Raw genomic sequence first — 20,132 nt, 5'->3', positions numbered from 1 at the left:
ATATGTCAATTATATTTCAATAAGCTGGGGAAAATCATAAAACTTGATTTTTTAAAGCTCCCCTGCCCTTGCGAATAGATCTGCTGAAAGCAAGTCACTGAATCTTCCTGAGACTCACCTGTAAAATCTGGTTGCTTTGAGTATTGAATGGTTTAACGTGTGTGACAGAACATCCTACACTCTGGATTACTGTGCATGTGTATAGTGGATGCCATGCTATATTGCCAGGATTCCCTCTTCAGGACCGAAATACCCACTCTCCAGTGGCCACAGCTACATCCTTCTCTATTGCGCTTGGTATAAAGGAGCTGCTTCTCCCACGATTAGGCCTTCATTCTGGGGACAGCCTACATCTAGCATTTGGTTAGTGTGCAGTGCAAAGGCATAACTCTGATCTCAATGCTGAAGAACTCTGAAGGACCATCCCAGCTCTAGAGCTCCCACCAGAGGCCTCTGTTGCAACTGCATAACAGTTTACCTCCCCCTGCCCAGTCCTGCCTCCCTCACTTCCTCATGGGTGTGTTGCTCCTGAAAACGCTCCCAGTAAATTTCCTGCAAGTAAACCTTGGCCTCAGAATCTGCTACCTGGGGACCCCAATTCAAGACAAAGTGTAAGTTAACCTTATTTGAATATATTTAATTGTATTCACCTGGAATATACCAAATAGTTTTATGTGGCTATTTTATATTCCTTTTCTTCATCAGACCTCTAGTAGTAAATCCTGTTACTGTACAGCCTCTCAACTTTTAGCAACACACTGCGGTGTCATTTTCCTATTATTGCCTCTTGACAGCATTGCATCCTGAGGCATTTTGAAGCTTAGGTGTTTGGCCTTCCACTCACACACAGAAGAGCTTCCTGGGTGGTCTGCCCAGCAGTTATGGAGAGTTTGGGAACCTGCTGTTCCCCCACAGCTGGCTCTTAACCAGACTTACAACATTAAAGGCTGCATAATGGTACTGAACTGCACCTTATACAAGTCCTTAAGTGGATGTCATAAATGATGCCAGGCAAACACATCGAAGAACCATATTAGCTCAAAACTCTCCATTCAGGTCATAAATGCAGTTGTCGTGTTTCAAAAATATTAGACCAGCTACAAATTTTATTTCCCAACCTTGCTAATAAACAAATAAGCAAGTAAAATCACTCTGGAATAAACAATAGAAATAGATCATTTCTCACCATGTCCATTGCTATCTATAAATATAAGTATAATATGAACCGGTCACCGCCCTTCAGATTACCTTTACTCCCTACAGTTTACTCTCCACCCAGCAGCCACAGTGATCTCTTTTAAAAATATAAGTTAGATCCTGTTACTGCTCTGTTCCATACCCTCCAAAGAGTTCCTAGATTCGGTGCTGGCCCCTTCGCCCTCTGATCTCGTGTTACTTTCTCTCCCTCTCTATCCCTCTGTTCCGGTCACACTAACCTGTTCGTGGTTCCTGGAATCTCCTAGGCACATTCCTGTCTTAGTTTCCTTGCTCTGGCAGCTCCCTCTGCCCGCAGTGCTCTTCTGCCAGCCATCTGCTTAGCCAACTTTCTCACCTCTCAGTCTTCACTCAAATCTTTCCTCTCTTGAAGGCCTATTCTGATCACCTGCTTCGTATGGCGACCACCACACCCACCTCTGTCCCTTGCCCTGCTATAATTTTTCTTCTTTTCATAGCACTTACTGCCTTCTAAACCCCTAGGAGAGTTCCTAGCAATGTGTACATAGGGCAGCCTGTTTCTGTAAAATTTGCAAACATATTTTAACTATAATTGGTTGAGACCGTTGTCTGTTTCCACTCTAACTTCCTCTCTGTCAAGCTTTCCCTTCTACCAAGTGGTGTTGACATGGCTGCAGGCATTTCTGAGATCTGGCTAAGGGGAAATCGAGTTGGGGATACATTTAGTTTGGGTGTAGTAGAATGTGATTCGCGATTGGCAGTCACTTCCCTGTGCAGTTCAGTTAGTGTGAGCCTTCCTGGTGTGGGGAAGAGCTTCTAGGAAGATGACTACTGCCCGCTGGGCACAGAGCATTTTGCTTTCTGACTGTGAACTAGTGCCTGGGACCAAAAGTACATGGATATTGGAGGAAAAACAGGGTGTGAAATTAACAAAGCCATCTAATTTGTAGGAAGTTCTTCCACATTTCATAGCTCATATTTTAAAGAAACCTGATCAAAGTCTCCTCAAATTTGACATCGATCCTAAAAAGTTTTATGAAGTGACCAATAAAGTTATGAAGCTGAGAGAAATTTTTCTAATTAATAATAATTTTTTGATTAACCATGGAAAAGGGAAGATGGAATTATCTTTCTAGTCTCCTTATAGAAAATGTTACAAAATTACCATATAAAGAGGTGATCAAAGACAGTTCATCTAGAATATGTGTATTGGATAGCTGATTAATGAAGATATTTTGTGATTTTTTTTCTGGATTTTGTAATGTTTTTACAATGTGTGAGCTTTTTAATATGTGTAAATTCTCATGATTTCTTTTCTCATTTTAAATGAATATTTTGTATCTGGTTTTACCTTTGGAATTTTGTATTCTTTTTGTTGAAGAAACCCCACCAAATTATGTCAACTTCAGGCCTCACAAGACCTGGATGTGCCCTGACCATGCTATATGATTTACTTATTCAGTTCCTCAAGAGCAGGAATTTTTGTTCACTGGTATAGCATAAGCACCTGAGCAGTGCTTGGCACATACTGTGCAGTCAACAAATATTTGATGAATAAACGAATGAATTAACAACATTAAAGGTAAACATTGGTATTAATGTAATTTAATCTTACTCAAGAAATGTCAATATTGACTTGAATGCAAATGAAAAGACAAGTTTATGGCAGAGACTCCGCTTTAAACTGTACTTTGAGTAGTGAAGGGCATAGGGGTCAATTCTTATTTGTAGATATTTTCTTCACTAGTCATTAGTTACATTTTTCAAGAGAATCTGGATTTTTTTTTTTTTTAACATTCTATTACTTTACTGCTTGGGACCCAAGGCTAGACTCAGCTGGCTTGTTGCATCATCCCACTCCAAGGGTGAGAATTTAATTTTAGAACTGTAGGGAGGTGAGGCCATGCAGAGAGTCACTGGGAAGCCAATATAGCAGTCAGTTTTTCTTAAGTCAAGGATCTGGCAGCAGGAAAATACAGGTAGACTATTTTTCATTTTCATATATCTAGTTAATCATAGAAACTCTATTTAGAGGGCTATCTTTGTTTAGACATTGGACAATAGAAATAAAAACATTTCTCCTGTAAAAGAAGAAAAAAGTAAATACAAGATTTGGATTTTTAAAAAACGGTCATAGTAATATATAGACCTTAAAAACAGAGGTGGGCCTTAAGAAAAGTAGAATTTCATAGGATTTCAGCTTGGGGAATTTTTATTTTTGTAGAAATACAGAATAAAACATATGAATAACTAGTGGAAGGCAGCCTACTTTCACTTAAACACCTAAACTTAACTTAAGCACTAAAACACCTCTCTTTTTTTCTTTGAGGACACTTTTCTAGACATAGGAGGGAAGACTTATTAGCACTAGTGAAGAAAGAGTGATCTAGTGACACTCTTCAGTATTGACCAAGTCCTGTTTGCTTTCTCAGTTTGGCAATTAGCATTCACACTCTTATTTTCTAGAATATAGTTTCCTGCATTCTGATTTCTCTTCTAGCAAGTCTGGACAAAGAAACATCAATAAGTTCCTCAAACTGAGCTTTTGTCAATACTAACCTTGCAGAAAAAGATGCTGTTTAGAATTGTGACCATCACTGCTAAATGTCTCTGTTTTTTAAGAGTTTTATTCTAAATCAGGGTCTGAAGAGATTGCTGGGATAGTAAGAGGCTCCTCCCACATTATGTCCCATAGGTTCGCAGGCCATAGTTGGGTTTACAAAATTTCTTGCAAAAGTAGAGTCATGAAAAGCCCCGAGTAGAGAAAAACCCACACTTCTTGAACTCTATTACTCCTTTTTTCTTTTCAATCATCTTCCTCTTCCTCCTCCTCCGCCTTCTCCTCCTCCTCCTCTTCTTCTTCTTTCTTTCTTTTTTTTTTTCATCTAAAGCCTATAGAAGTGCTACTGAAACACATTATTTCCTAAACTAGGTTAGTACTAATTAAATAATTCTCAAACTGTCTCAAAAGTAAAACAGAAAATTTTCTTCCTTTTTAAACAAGATATTCTCTCAAATTATCTTCTCTGGACAAAGTGCTAGAAATAAATAAAATGGCTACCCTGATGTAATAAGTGCATCAGAAACAGAAGAAAATAACTTTAGAGAAAAAATAAAATCGAAAGCAATTATTTAAATTGTTCATCATCCCTCTCTCGGTCCGCTTTTCTTGCCTGGAGAATGGTGTACCCACATGGATTCTCAACCTGGTCAGAGAGTGGTGTTCACTCTACTGAAGCCACCTCCCCCCACCCCCGTGCCATACCCGCTTCCCGTGAGTGTTGCATAATGCAGTGTTATGAATTTTATCTGTTTTCAACAACTTGTTGCATATATGCACTTAAAGTGGATGACTTTCATCATACTGTTATACAATACATTTGTCAGGTTGAATTTCCTTTTAGTGAGTCAGAAGATGAGCTGAAAACTGATATATTTTAAATATAAATCAAATATTCTTCGCATACAGTGTGGCTTTATGTTTTTCAAGAAGAACAAAGTGAGCACTAGCTAGTTGGTTGCTAATTGACCTTTCTCTGATGCTTGACACGTTTAAACATCAGTGTAGTCAGTGATTCCTCCTTTAATGTCTGCATTTCCTTCTATTTTAAGATTGTAGGGGGTGCTAGTCAGGTTAAAGACATTGAAACCAAGAGGAGGAACAAGGGACTTTCTTTATACTATTCTCATCCTGTTGATTTTCATTGCCAGTTACTTGCACGTGTTCATACAGGCAGTCCTTGCTTTGCACAGTTCCCATATGCATGACTTCCAGTTGACACCATACTGTGCAAAGCCAGGACTGTTCATATTTATATATGTATGTATAAATATGTTTATGTATTTGTGTGTGCATGCATTCATTTTAAATTTTGAATGTGCTTATTTTTCAGATATTTGAAAATGGTAAAGACACTGGAGAGATCTCTGTTTGGATCAGCAAAAAAGATCTAGGGTCTAATAGCCCAACTCAAACTGGCAATATAATGGAAAGAGTAAGTTTACTGATCATTTATTTATGACTATAAGTGTCTTCCAAGTTGCTTGTAGTTAATTTAGACAGCTACATCTTTAAAGTGATTTGGAAAAGATCAGTCATTTGCTAATCTGTAAAAATTGATAGCCAGGCTTGACTTCTGAATTCCTTAGGCTCTCAGGTTTAGTACAGCATTAATTCCAGGCCTCTTACTTAACAGCATCTTAAACTTCATATGCTTATATTTGTAAATCTGTCTACGCTGGACTCTGAGGTTGCCCTCTTGTTTACACTTTGAAAAGAAGTGACATGATATTCAGTAGAGGGTATGTTTTGGGTCTAGGGTATTTCCAAGCCCTGACGCTGAATCAGTAATATGCAGCTTTGGTCTTCTCTTACATTCATTGTGAGCTAGTCCAGATGGTTTTATCTTGGGAACCTTTACCTTTGCCTATTTTCCAGACAATTAGGGTGTTTTTCTGGCACAGTCAGCGTGTTCAGGGGCTTTATTTTGGGTCCTTGTCTTGCATAAAGAGACGCTTGTTTACCTGTTGTTTACAAATTGGGGTTATGCACCCCAGCACACAGCAATATTTTAGGCTCTGTTTCTTGGCTTTTGTTCAGAAACTTGCTCTTTTCCCCTCCTTTAGTTTAGTACCCTCGGACTTACCTCTCCCTGTCAGTAGCTACCACCTGGCCTTTATAGTCAGTCACAAAAGTTGCATAGAATTAGGAGACTTTTATTTGATCAATAGCTGGGCTCCGAAGAGAAGGAGAAATGCTACCTTGATTGAGAGAGAAGGATGAAGAACCTTGGCTGGTTTCTTTTTACTGTAATATCCCTGACTATCCAAATCACCGTGATACAAAACCCTTCAGAGAATTCTCTGCTTGTCTTCCCTCTTTTTAACATTAGAATATGTTACTTTTTGGTTCATATTAAAATTGAGCTGGTATTTATATTTTATATAGGATGATATTCTTTAGAAAGTTTTTTTGCATTGGGTTATGGCACAATAAAGTTGATCTGTTCTTCTAAATGCAAGTAAATCTGGGGGTATTTGAATTAGGGGTATTATAAAGCTCTTTGTTTGGGAGGTTTCTTGTGACACCCAAAGATGTATATTCCCTCAGTGCACACTTGTTTCAATCACTAGCCTAAAATGTTTCACACTCTTCTCAGGTCCCTGAACAAATTCTTATCCTATAAAGTCCTAGTGATGATAGCTTTAAAGATAAATGGATGAAGATTATCACATTTTTTGGTCGCCATAGCCCATCCCTAACCAATGACCTAGAGATGAAAGGCATTGAGGCCTTTACCTCCTATAGGTTGTCAAATGCTCATCTTTGAACATCTAAAATGCAGTCTGTCACCAAGTCGAGAAAATAGAGATTGCAATGTAACTCCTGTGAAAGTGAATTTGGTTAAGTGGTCAGGTGTTCACATCCTTTCTATGCTATATACTCCTGTTCTTTGTGTACACATTTTTCTCCTGGATTAGGCCTTAAATTGTTTATATCTTTTCCCTTTACAATAAAAGGTGATGCCCGTAAAGCAAAATCACTATGGTTTAAAAAATGATCAGCATTACATGTTTTCCAAAATAAAAGCAAAACAACAAAAAATAAGCTCGATGGCTGAGACCACATAGAAATAGATGTAGGGCTTTGTAAATACAATCTATAGATTTTAAAACTTGTTTGTGGTTCCAGTGGAAAATAAAACAAAATAATAGATTTTTACTATTCTAATACCTTTGCCTATTATACAACTAAATAGAATAGTAATCATTATTTTTAATTCAGAGAACTTGGCTATGCTGGGTCAAAAGTATTAACTTCAATAAAATGAAAAAAATGTGTCATTATTTTCAGCTTTTCTGATGCTCAAGGCAAAACATCTGGTCAATGCAGAGCTGATGAAGTTGGAGATATGATTATTTACCTCTAGTTAGGACAAAGCCTAATTCTTAGGTGTTCTACAAATATAATTGCTGGTCAAAGAAAACATTTTACTTGGTCAAGAGTTTATAGCCAATAGGGGAGGAAACTGAGATGTACAACAGGATTGCAACTTTCTCCTCTTTCTGCTGAGCCCCGGCATTTAGCACTTCTCAGTATACTTTCAATGGGAATTAATAGAAGGAGTGAAAAAGACACCTTGAACAGCAGTTAGGCAAGAAAAGGCCACAACTATATCCGCATCCCTGCCGAGATTACAGAGTAACAAGAAATTGAGAGACACAAGAACTGACAAGGGAGAGAAGAAAAGGAAGCCTGTGACAGAAGACTGGGGGGAGAACAGAGCAATGGATAGTGTGGGACACAGAGCAGGAAAGAACCGAGGCCTAAACGCTCGAACAGAGGTAACTAAAAATAACAAAAACTGTCTTTTAACATTCTATACGCAACACGGTTCAGATGGATTTACGTTCACTTGAAATATGCCTTAAATTAGAAATAGTTATATAATTTAGAGACCTAAATGTAAGACAGAAGCAAACACTGACAATGCTATTATTTAAAATACTAAGTGAAAGCATTTTATATTTCACACTTTAATTATGTCTTATTCACAACTTAAAAACATCTATTATTGAAGCTGCTCACAAGCTTTTTCAGGGACCTTAATTAAAATACATCCAGGAAGAGTTCTCCTAAATGAACCAACCTAGGCTAAAAGTCATCTTTATTTTTGCAGTCCCATAAGAGGTGAATTGTTCTACCAGGGGTTATCTCAGGCTAGTTGGAGACAGGGACGTTGCTGATTGTAAAACTTGAACATGTTCAGGAAGGTCCGTAACAAAATGTGTAGCTCTGACAAGGAAAGCGTAACCCTTATCAAAGAGGACCATTACTGTGTGTAGAAGCTAAATGCTCTTTCTGTAAGACTGTCACATCTGCTTTCAGTCCCCTTGCCAACGGGTCAGAGCTAAATCACAAGCCTGTGGCACCCCCTGCTGGTTAAAAGCCCATGCTCATTTTGTTACTTTACCCTGAGCTAAACATTGCCATCATTTCACACTTCTTTTAACATTCTATATGAAGTTAATTATCGTTTGTTTGGACTTCATTTGTTACAAGAGTAGAGACAGTTTATTACAGATGTTCACATTTTATGTTATTTCTTTTTCATTATTTTCCCCCCACCTTCAGTTACTTCTCAAGATTCATCAAAGGCTTCAAGGATCTTCCATCAACCCACCGGGCCTTAATTTTTCTTCAACTCGGCTTTTCGATGAGCATGGTCAAGAAATTAAAAATCCACTTCTGCTGAAGAATGAACAAAAAATTTGGGTGTCTTATGGTGAAGCATACAGGTAGGAAAGAAGTGTTTATTTTTCGTCTGTCTTCAATCTTTCCAGAGACAAACTAATTTAAAAAGAGAGTTGAGAAGCCAAGTAGCACCCTTTATGCATTTTTTTTTTTTAAATTTTGAATTCCAGTAAAATTTCAGGGCATTTTTTTGGTGTATGTGAGGTAGTATTGTTTGTGGAATATGACTTTCTCTCTCTCTCTCTTCCTCTCTCTCTCTCTCTCTCTGACTTTCTGTCTTAATGCCTTGTCATAGTTCTTGAAGTCTGCCTGTCAGCACAGCAAGTGGGATTTGTTCATGTCTGAGTAGTCACCTTAATGATAGCAGATGGAAACGCCACAGGGGACCCAAGCCCATCACACTGTCATTGTCGCACACTGCCCTGACCTGCTTCCACTCCTCTATTTTTTTGTCCCTTTTTAAAGGAGAAATGGATGGTAATTGAAAAGGATCTTAAGCAAGATTTATGAAGCTGTAGACAACATGATTCCCCACTATCTCTCTATGTTTTCACAAATAAAGTCTTAACCTTTTAAGCACCAATGACAGGACAGCTAAAGATAAATTGGTAAACCTCGTAAGCCCTATTCTATCAAAGTTATATTCCTCAAAAGTGCTTTATATTATCCCACGATAATTACTGGTTATTGCTGAGCATTGTGTAAATTTTTGTAGATTGGTAAATTCCTGCATAAAATTATCTGTGTCTTTGAGAAAAGAAAAAGGCTGTAGTCTACAGGCACTGGTGAGCTGGGCTGTTGTGTGGAATATCTTGGAAATTTATGCATATTTTGACAGAACACATCCAGATGAACTCTGAAACTGCTTGTCAGGAAACTTAAACACACTTTTCTGCCTACTTTTAATTTTTTTTTTTTTAGCTTTTTATTTATCTGTAGAACAAAATAGAAGAAATAGGGGAAAGTAATTTTGCTTATGGAGTATAATTGATCATATGTTAATTATAATGAAAATAGTGGACAGAAGTAGGAGCTGGTTAGATTTGCTATATGTTCTAATAGTCAAAATTTCAAATACTGAAACAGATTTACTCAGAAATCCATGAAGATTTTGGAAAAAACTGGTGGGATTAGTTATGGGTAGCATAATTTTATTTCATCTATCCCAGTAAAGTAAAATTAAAATGCTTAATAATTTCTTATGCTGTGAAATTTAAAGAAATAAAATATTCTTTAAAGAATGGTGTTTTTTCTTCCATAGGCAGATTTCAAAATATAATTTAATTGTATTGTGAGAATTGTTTTTAGACCGATAAAAATTGATAAATTTTGAAGTGGCAAAAATTCTTGAATAATTTAGCCAGCTCTTCCAATTACAAGGAAAGGCTTTAATAAAATGTGTGTCTAATAATTTCATCTTAAACATTATTGTTAAAGTGAAAGCAATGACTAATTTTGAGGTTTTTAATGATGTTTGCTTTAATACTATATTTTAATAAAATTAAACACTTCTTCTTGGTTAATTAGATAATATTTGTGAAATAACTACTAAAATGTTGAGTACCTGATGAAATATTCCAAAATCAACTGAGGATTGTAGCTGGAGAAATTCATAAGTGTGTCTATTTGTTTGTATATTGTTGTTATTTTAATGGGATAATGCATTTTTTTTTTTCTGGTTTCGAATCTAATATGAAGCACTAGGAAACCATTATACCATTTTGCTACTATTAGAATTTCCAAAGTTTATGTCTAAAAAGTTATTTCCATCCACTTTAGAATATATTGAGAGAATGTGCAGCATGTACTAAGTAAATGATATTCATTTTCAGGGAGTAATTCTAATGTGTCTAATACATGCTGATGTGGAGGGGTCAGGTTACTCATTTACAAAAGACGATTTTGCCAATATCTGCTTCTATTTTGAGTCCTTTAATTGTTTTTCTCCCAATTTTTATTTTGAAAAATATTCAATCTGCAGAAAATTTGAAAGAATAGTACAAAGAAGACCTATATATCCCTCACCTAGTTTCACCAATTTAAAGAGTTTCCCACATTTATTTTACTTCTTTCTCTCCTTTCTCTCTTTTTTGAATGGTTTGAAATTAATTTCAGACAATCATTGATGTTTCACCTCTCAATGCTTCAGGTCACGTAGCTGAAGAATAGGGTGTTCTTCTATGTTACTGCATTATAATATCTAACAGTCAACAATAATGTAATATCATCTAATTTACAAGTTAAATTCAAACTTCCCAAAATGTGCTTTAGAGCTTTTTGTAATCCAGTATCTGGATATGCTTCATGCATTACATTTAGTTATTTTCTTTAGTTCTCTTCAATCTAGAATATTCCCCCACCTTTTGTTTTGTTTTTCATGACATTGATTTTTTTAAAGAGTTCATCCAGGCACTTTTCTTGTGTTCCCATATTCTGGATTTGTCTGTTTTCTCATGATTAGATTCAGCTTAAATATTTTTGAGAATACTACACAGGTAATGTGGTTGAGTCCTATAATTCTAAAGTTAAATAACAAATGTTTGTCACCAATTTATAAAAAAAAAAAAAGGCTCATATTTGACATAATGGCCATTCTTTTTGCTTAAGATCTGTTTTTTTATTTGATTTTAATTCTCAAATAATTAAATTAACATAAAACAGTATATCTTACAGTATGTAATATAAAAATTCAAATCAGCATAGCATTTAGTGAGCCCACAGAAATGGTCGTTTGTAGCCAAATATTAAGCATTCAAAAATTATTATGGGTGTATTGCATTGTAATGATACACTGATGAACATCACATAGTCATATTTTTAAAAAATGAACATTATGTGAACAATTGGTTGTTTTCTCAACAAAAAATACCTTGCTTTTATTATTGGGATTATTTTTTAAAATATCATGTGCTGCAACTATCCTTGGCATATTATAAATCAGCTAAATAAACTAAAATGTGCATTTCAGGATTTCTGGATTTTATTAGACACCGATATTATATTCTTATTATTTAATTCTGCTCAAATTTCAGTGTTTATATAATTTTTTAGACAGCTTTTTCCATTTTTTTCAGGTCACCACTAAACCCTGTTTTGAGTTTGACCTTTGACCAGGTGGCTGCATTTACCAGAGATGGCATTACAGTTGCATATAAAACATTCTTGGATCCTAATGCTGTTCTGCTACCTGGATGTGACAAGTAAATTAACATGTGCTTGGTTAAAGTAATCTAAATCACCTAAATTCAAGTTTCCAAGAGTGAGAGATTAAAACACTAAAAGATGTTCTTTGAATCTTAAATAAGCAATTATTTATTTTATTGACTTACTTCACGATATAATGAGCTAGGGCCTCAAAGACTTATCATTAACTTTCTTTGAGTTTTAAAAAAAACCTTATGAGGCAATGAGCATCTCTAGTTAATTGCTTTACAGAGGTAACAATTGTATTTGAAATGTAAAAAGTGTTTGTAATGAATGTTTCTAAATTAATAGTTCTGAATGGAATTGTTAAAATATTAAATAAGATGTTTATTCATATGAGTGTTCATATATAAGGATTTCATCTGATGATGAAAAATTGAAAACAAAAGCAATATGCTGGAGCCTTGGTGGAATAATGAGAAGAGCAGGAGCTGGAGGATCTGGGCATCTAGCCCCGACTCTCCTTATGATTGCCCATGAGCAAGATAGGTGTCAGTTTCTCATACGTAAATAATAAAACCCGACATGTATGAATGTTGATTATAGAACAGGCACAGTTCTAAATGACTTGGGTAAGAAGCTATTTAATCCTCAAAACTATTATTTTAATTGCATCATTACCCATTATCCTATTATCATTCTATTTTATAGAGACAGAAACTGAGGCTCAGAAGGGCAAAATAATTTGCCCAGTCATACCACCGGTAATGACAGAGCCAGGATTCTAACCCAGATTGTTTTTCTTAAGAACCGAGGGTTTAACCACTATCTTGCACTGTCCAATAGAACTTTCTGTGATGATGGAAACATGCTTTGTGACTATTGAATGCTTGAAATGTGACCAATGTAACTGAGGAAGTGGATTTTAATTTTGTTTAAATTAAATGAATTTTAATTTAAATAGGAATATATGGCTAGTGGCTACCGTATTAGACACTGTGACATGACAGTGATAGTATGGTGGATTAGGTGGGTTATCTTTAAGGTCCTATCTAACTTTAATATTTTGTAATATAACAAATTATAACTTGCTTTAAAATAAAGATGAAAAGACTGAAGTAGAGGGCAGATCCAGAGAATGAAAGCAGTCTGAGGAGGTCACTCAGTTTAGTTAGTGTCAATCTGTTGTTAATATGTCTACAAGGACAAACTCTTTGGTCTTCCTCAATAGTTTGAAAAACTCTATCCCCCAATGTTGCCTGTCACTTTCCACACAAGTTTTGAATCTGTTTTGTCATGTTCCCTTTCTCTTTATAGACAAAAAACAACTCATTATCATTTTTTATAGGCGTTTTCATTTATGAGTTTTATTTCATGTGTAATAATCTTTCCCCAAGCTGTCTCTTTCCCTTCAATTTTTTTAGTTTAATTTTAAATTATGTATTCCTTCTTAATTTTACAGGTGTAATGAATACTGTTTTATTAAGTGGATTCAAAATAGATCTAAGTCCCTAAGTATAACAGTGTGAGACCGCCTTCATTGAACACAAACTAATTTGAAGATAATTTACTTAATTTTTAGATTTTATTTCAAATTTCTCTCTTTACTCTAAAGTGAATCATTTGAAATCTTAAGAATCATACTCTTATTTATATTTCTCTGAGTATTGAAAAAACTACAATTACCAGTCCCAGAACTAGTTTCTGTTGAATAGCATGCTGTATGGTATGTCTTAACATTAACATATTGATGTTGAGCCAGATAGTTTTCTTTATGGTAAGGATTGGCTCACTTTTAAAATAAGCGATTTGGCTGAATTAAGAATGACACTCAATGCCTCCATTGTATGGTTTGTCCATGTACCCACTAGAATGTGTTGCCTCTTAAGACTCTCTTAAAAATACCATCCAATGTGCTTAACACAATTATTTTAAGTATAAAAACATCCTTTATTATTCATAGTCCATAAGTATAATAACACCCTTTATTATTCATAGTCCAGTGTATTTAGAAATAAAATTGAACAATGAAGATGGTCTCTGTGATGAGTGATTCTGTAAGGATAAAAACATTTTTTGTTTCTTTGTTTTATTTATAATTAATTAGGCATGGAATCCCCCAGTGTCATAAATAATTGCAAGGTAAAAATTTATAGCCTTCCCTTTCAGTTATAGATACCAAAGCACTCTACAAACTTCTGTTTAAAAAGTTATGAATTATACATTGATTTTACTCTCACTAGTAGTCTATTAGATGCATAAATTATTCTAGTAGATTAAAGGGTTTTATAATTACATTTTATTCTAACAAAAATAATCAAATGTTTTACTTTTCTTAGCTGGGAAATTTGTGAGGGATTTCCAATGAATTTCAATGTCACTAGCCAACAGATACCTGATCAATTTGAAAAGGTGAACTTGGACAACCATTTTCTACAGAACAAGGTCAGAATTATATATTGTAATTAATCAGAATATTTTATGTATGGATACTCACTTAACACATGGTGACTAAGTGTATATTTGTGAAAGTTTTTGAAAATTATAAATTACAAATGTTGAAGCAAGTATTTTTACTTCCTTCTAATTAAATAAGCACTTTAAAACTGAATTAATATATAGCATTCCTACTTGAAAAATTTCTATCTGAATTCTGTCATTCCAGTACTATTGTTTAGCAAATTTTCTTTAAACTACTATATTAATAAGTTGGAATTGTTTAAGAAAGTCTTTAAGATAGCTGTTCTCTCTCTGTACTTTAGGATCTGATCTATTTGCTCCGTGGGTCGATGTATCTAGGGATCATGAATTCTTTAGAAAACCCAACAAGCCAATCCAGAAGATCTATTTATTAATTTACAGTTAGAAATTTGTCCTACCAGTAGATAATTTTGTTCTCCAACTGAGCTATTAAAGGCATTTTAAACATGTCTGCAAAGAAGGAATAGGTTTTTCTCAGCTGGGAAACTATGTACGGTTGTTCATTGTAGCTATAGAAACTTTAGTATTTGAACTCATGAAATCAAAATCAAAAGGCACCCACAGAGATAGAGGTTCCCAAAGAAAGTAGGGCTTCTTGTTAAATGGTCTAGGCCCTTTATTTCCAAGAGACAGTGCAAAAACACATTGTCCAAAACTGCTTTTTTTAAATTTCTCCATGCTGCCCATTCAGTCTATTATGTCAAAATTTATACCGAAAATATTAGTTGTTTCAAGGTGCATATAAATCTGAATAGTATAATTATAAAAATAGGATGGAAATCAATAATTGTTTCTAATTCTGTTTTTGAGCAAATTTAGAAAATAAATATGAACTGAATGGTAACACCTTTTATGTTTTATGTTCATTTGGCATTTAGACTTATTTACCATAGTTCTGATTCTGTTGGCATTGCATTTTTTATTTTTGCTGCAATTTTATTTTCTTGCTCAAAAAACTTGTATGTCTGGCTGTCGCCTACTGAGGTTGCATATCTTCATCTGGTCTTTATTGATTTCCACGATTCTCCTTCAGTCTTTATTCTCCATTTGCCTTTCCAATATTCTCCTCTTCTTGATCTTCGTTGTACCCTACCCTACAGTCAGAGCTAATAAATTGTGTCTCATAACATGCTTTTCACTTTGATATACTCGTACCCTGGCATATGTTATTCTTTGCCTGGGAAATATCCCGCACCATTACTATTCCTTGCCTTAAGGCTTTATTCAACTTCCTCTTCTTCCATGAAGCCTTCTCACCAACTCCAGAGAGAATTAACTTCAAATTATTTTGCATTATCAAAACTCCTTGTTGGCCTTTGAAAATTGTTCTTCGAGTTTTGGTATAGGCATTTATTTGCTTTTGTGTCTTTCCCCTCCATTAAATTGAGAATTCTTTGGATGCAGACCTTACGTCTTACTCATCTTTGCATTCCGGAGTACTAGCACAAAGTCTCGAATGTAGAGCGAGTGCACAATACATTTTTCATGAATGATATTTTAAATTTAGCTATAACCTATCTTGCAAGTCTCTCTATTGTTTAATATGTTCTTTGTGTATTAGCCAAGCCAGATTGTTCATTTGTTTTTTTCTGAAAGCACTCCATGATTTCCGTTATTATGCCCATGTGGATCTCTCTGTCTGGAATTCAACTTCTCTTTCTTTGTCACCACCCCCCAGCCTTCTCTTTTACCCTTGTGCCATGTCCTAGCATGATATAGTTGGCATTCAATAAATGCTTGTTGAAATCTTGCCCGTTATTCCAGCCTTATCTGATTTGTGCCTGTTTCATTAAACCTTTTTTCCCCCCAACCCCACCTCCAAACCAGGCATGATGTTTCTGGCCTTGATAACTCCGTTGCATCCATTCTGTGCCATTTACAATGACACTGAACTCTTAAAACATTTTTTTTGATATGATTCAAAGTCAATTTGTGCTCCAAGTTTGAGCATATTTCAGATCACATTGGGGTAGAAGGTGGAGAATAGTAGATTTCACTGAGAATGTTGAGATCAAATCATAAAGGGCCTTAATTTAATGTTAGGGATTCTGAATGTTTTATAGAAAACAGAACCATTGGAAATATCAAGCAGAGGCAAGATCTGATTTGATCCTTGTATTAGGAAGATAACCCAAACGATCCTTTTCTTATTCTCCCTGCTAGTTAGAAATTCCTTGAGGGCGAAGGACATCCTGATCATCCTTATCTCTGCTGTAGTATCTAGATGCTCAGATTTAGCTAGATGGAATTGAATTTACTAGTTAGTTAACTCATTCAACAGAAACCAGCTCAAGCCTGAAAAAAAATTAAATATCAAAGAGTTATCACAGGAAAAGAACTCAGAGGAGGCTTTTCTCTTTGATTTTAAGCCAAATGCGGACTTAAAATCAACTATATTTTCCAATATTGAAAAATGATAGAATAACAATCTACAGTTATTTCGTCATTGTTAATTGGTTCTAATGATTCAGTGAAAGTAAGAAACACTCATCTTAAAAGTTTGTACAGTATTATATTTTGAAAGAAGAAACTAGTTTTGAATAAAATTTCAGTCCAACTAAAATAGTAATATAAGAGAGCAAAAATTTGATAAAGTGGCTAGTAAAGAGAATCTTTCAAAGAAAAATGGCCCTCTCTTAGCTATAAAAACCTTTAAAATCCTTTCAGAGAAATACTTTTGATTACAGAGAGGTGATCAGTGCTTTGGAAATAGTAATTTAATAACCAGAAAAGGAACACTTTTAAAGAGAGATTCAGGCAGAAGCAATGGGTATCTATAGACTCGTGATGCTCATTGCAGTAAGGAAGACACTAAGAGGATTACAACAGGCATAGAGACGTGGGAGGCAAAAACCGATATTCTTGATGCATACGTTTTGAAATTGGCTTGAGATGGAGATATCAGTGCCCAACCCCTGACTGTTCTTTCAAATCTCTTATTGACAAGTCAGACCTTTCCTACAGAGAAAAATTGGGAGCATATAATCCCTATTAGTAATGTGGGAGACAGATATAACCTTGATAATTATGACCTGTTGCTCTTTTATTCATTTCGAAAAAAGACTTGGAATCTACTACAAATGGACAATTTGGCAAATACATCTTTCAACAGTTCTCTATTGTTACTTAAATTGACACCAGTTTAGGGCAATAAAATGATATGTTTCCATGAAATGGAAGAGATTTAAACTTCATGGTAGTTAATATAAAAGAAAAATATCATGAAAAGAATAGTTTGAAGAATGCCTAATTATGGGAAAACAGCAGAAAAATGGACGCCAGTATTTGGCAGGTCATATATTTTGCCAAATGAAAAGGAAATTTATTTTGATTCTAGCCTTTTAGTATGCTCAGACATCAGCAGAATATTAGTGATAACTTTCAGTATGGAAAGAGTAAGAAAAACACCAAATTATGATTTTAGAATTATGACATGCTTGTTACAAGTTAACTTTTAAATTCAGCAGTCATGGATGCTAGCAGAATATATTATTCTGTGTGTCACAAAGAAGGCCGAGAAAAGGCAAACAATTCTTTATCGTCCTATTCCTTTGAAGATCAAGTCAATGAGAAATAACATTTTCTGCAAATAATTTATACCGTGAAAAATACAAAATTTTAATTTAAAATTTAAACTGATTGTTATTAGAGTAGGACACAGGACTTTAAATAAAATCCCAAGTCTCTTCCTTAGTTTTAGACCAATAATTGGAAGCTATTTGAGGACTACTTACCTAGATCTTGGATATTTTGCCTTATTTGGTTGCATAACTATGTTGCTCACTGTTACTTTCTTGGCCTTAGAGGTGGGAAGATTGATCAGCTACAGATTTATAGAATGGATTTAGTAGGAATGATCATCAGAGGCAGGAGGAAAGAAATTTTAGAACATTTTTATAGTTATGATTTTAATTTATGTATAATATTATGAACTTGGCCCTAAATTCTCTACCAAAAGTATAAAATTTTATAAAATTTCTATGGCATAAACAGTTTGTTTAAATTGAAGATTGTGCTCTATGAGCTTCTTTCAAGATTCAATATCGTTTTATATTTTGTTTATCAGTGCATCTGCAAGAAAAGACAAATGGTTCCCTTATTGTTTTGAATTTGCACAGGGATTTTGAAGTCTACTCCGCTTTTATTAGTGATTTGGAAAAAGAAAATTAAACAAGAAGTTTTAACTGCCCCATCACGTGTAGGCATCATTTTTATCACTGGCAGCTTCTATATTAGCACAGTTTATTCAGACAAGCAAAATTATAATGGTCATTTAAAGAAGCTATATATAAGTATACAAAAGAATAAAGAGAATTACCTTTTTTGATTCTCAACAAGACTTAAAAAGGTTTTCTAATAACATATATGATGGTATGTATTTAGAAACCAGTCTCAACATAAATGCTTTTATATACATACCCATGTATGCATGTGCATGCATGTGCATACACACACAGTATATTATGTTGTAGATTTTCAAAGCACTTTGCTGAATTCGTTTTCATAGTTTTTATCTTCCTCCACCTTCATAAACATTAGGTCTAAAGCTAAGCTATCAGATTAAATTAAAAAGAACAAAGAAGGTGAAGTCACAAAGAGAAATTTAATGGCCATTGTCACTTTTAAGTGTATCAGATCCCCAGACTTGGCAGGATTTTTTTTTTCCTTTTCATAACACAAAATGAAGTTGAGTTAGTGGGCCTGGCTGTGTCTGGTCTATGTAGAATCACTTGGGAACTGTCCAGCAAAATATCTCTCGAAGAACAGCATGGTGTTAATACTGGGTGCCAACCCAAGACAGACACAAAGGACCCCTTTGCTCTCACCAATAAGCCAACTGTTAAAAGATTAAACCATGTTGTGGAGATAACAAGAATTTAGGCGCTGGCAGCAGGTGCTATACAAAGAAGCAGTTGGCAGTACGTTTCTTCTGTCTGACTAATTCCAGTCAAAACAATCTTCTTCCCAGTGACAGAGGAGAGTTTTGAGGACAATGGCAACTTGAAGTTAGGAGGTTGAGTAAGAGTTGTTACTTTAAATGCTGAGTCCTGTGGCGGGTGGATTAGCAGAATATAGTTTGTCATTGTTCAGAAACTGTGGGGGATTCCCCTCTGGAATCCAGCCTCTCTACTGGCTAACTGGGGAACACACAATCACAGAACTGTAGGTCAAATCTGCTTATGCAGTGGGATTGCTGTATTTTTTAAATTTTATTTTCATGTATAGGAGTCATCTGACATTTTCTTCTCTTCAGGAGTTATGGAATAATTACCAGATATAGTAGTTGTGCCCTTTTTTGTTATTGCCTGATCACATTTAAAAAATATCACTTTTAAAATTATCATTTAATTTTTGTATTTAAAAAAACCCATTTTCTACCCAACAACTATTTAGTATTAGCACCGATTTGGAGTAGACATTTTAGTCTTGAAGCAACATCATTCATTGGGTTTAAAGCATAAACAAGCTTATTCCCATAATCTTACATAAATAAATATTGGTGCTTAAAAACTTAGCATGATTATTCCAAGAAAGTGATCTTATAAGTTGGGAGATAAAGTTTGGTAAACACGAAGTAATAGAATTCCTACAGGTGACACGAATGCCTATTAATTTGACATTCAAGTCTAAGCGTGAAACAGTAGAAGGTGTACAGTATCATTAATGTATGTAATCTGATAATAAACATGGATGGAATGTCTTCCCAGTCAGTCCCCTTCTGTTCATTTTTACAACTATCACCAAAGTCTCAACTCATATCCTTTTGTTCTTGGGAGATTTTGTGGACTCCTAACTGTTCTCTTTGCTTTTAATGTCTCTCTTCTGCAATCCAGTATGCCTACCCTTGCCAGATCAGCCTTACTAAACTTTGCTGTAATCCAATCCCTCTTGTTTGAAAGCTTTCACTGGCTCCCTACTAACATCTAACTCCATAGCCTTGTACTTGACACCTTCTACAGTCTGGCCAAATTTACCTTTTGAGCCTATCAACAAATCCTAAGACACGTTGATTATACTTCCTTACCTTTGCTTGTAATACCTTTATATTCTTCATTATTCCTTTCAAACTGTCTGC

General features: G+C 34.9%; 1 protein-coding gene across 1 annotated transcript in view; it reads left to right on the top strand.

Moving 5' to 3' along the window:
* Positions 1 to 20,132, top strand: part of DCDC1 (doublecortin domain containing 1) — a 367,143-nt gene that overhangs the window by 181,588 nt on the left and 165,423 nt on the right. The window contains exons 11-14 of the mRNA XM_039866324.1: positions 5,070 to 5,171; positions 8,312 to 8,475; positions 11,506 to 11,631; positions 13,915 to 14,020. Of these exons, the coding sequence (XP_039722258.1) occupies positions 5,070 to 5,171; positions 8,312 to 8,475; positions 11,506 to 11,631; positions 13,915 to 14,020 (498 nt within the window). The remainder of the gene's footprint in view (positions 1 to 5,069; positions 5,172 to 8,311; positions 8,476 to 11,505; positions 11,632 to 13,914; positions 14,021 to 20,132) is intronic.

The sequence above is a fragment of the Pteropus medius genome, unplaced genomic scaffold, assembly GCF_902729225.1.
Source record: "Pteropus medius unplaced genomic scaffold, Ma_sr-lr_union100, whole genome shotgun sequence".
Classification (NCBI taxonomy): domain Eukaryota; kingdom Metazoa; phylum Chordata; class Mammalia; order Chiroptera; family Pteropodidae; genus Pteropus; species Pteropus medius.
This window is presented reverse-complemented; position numbering and strand designations above follow the sequence as displayed.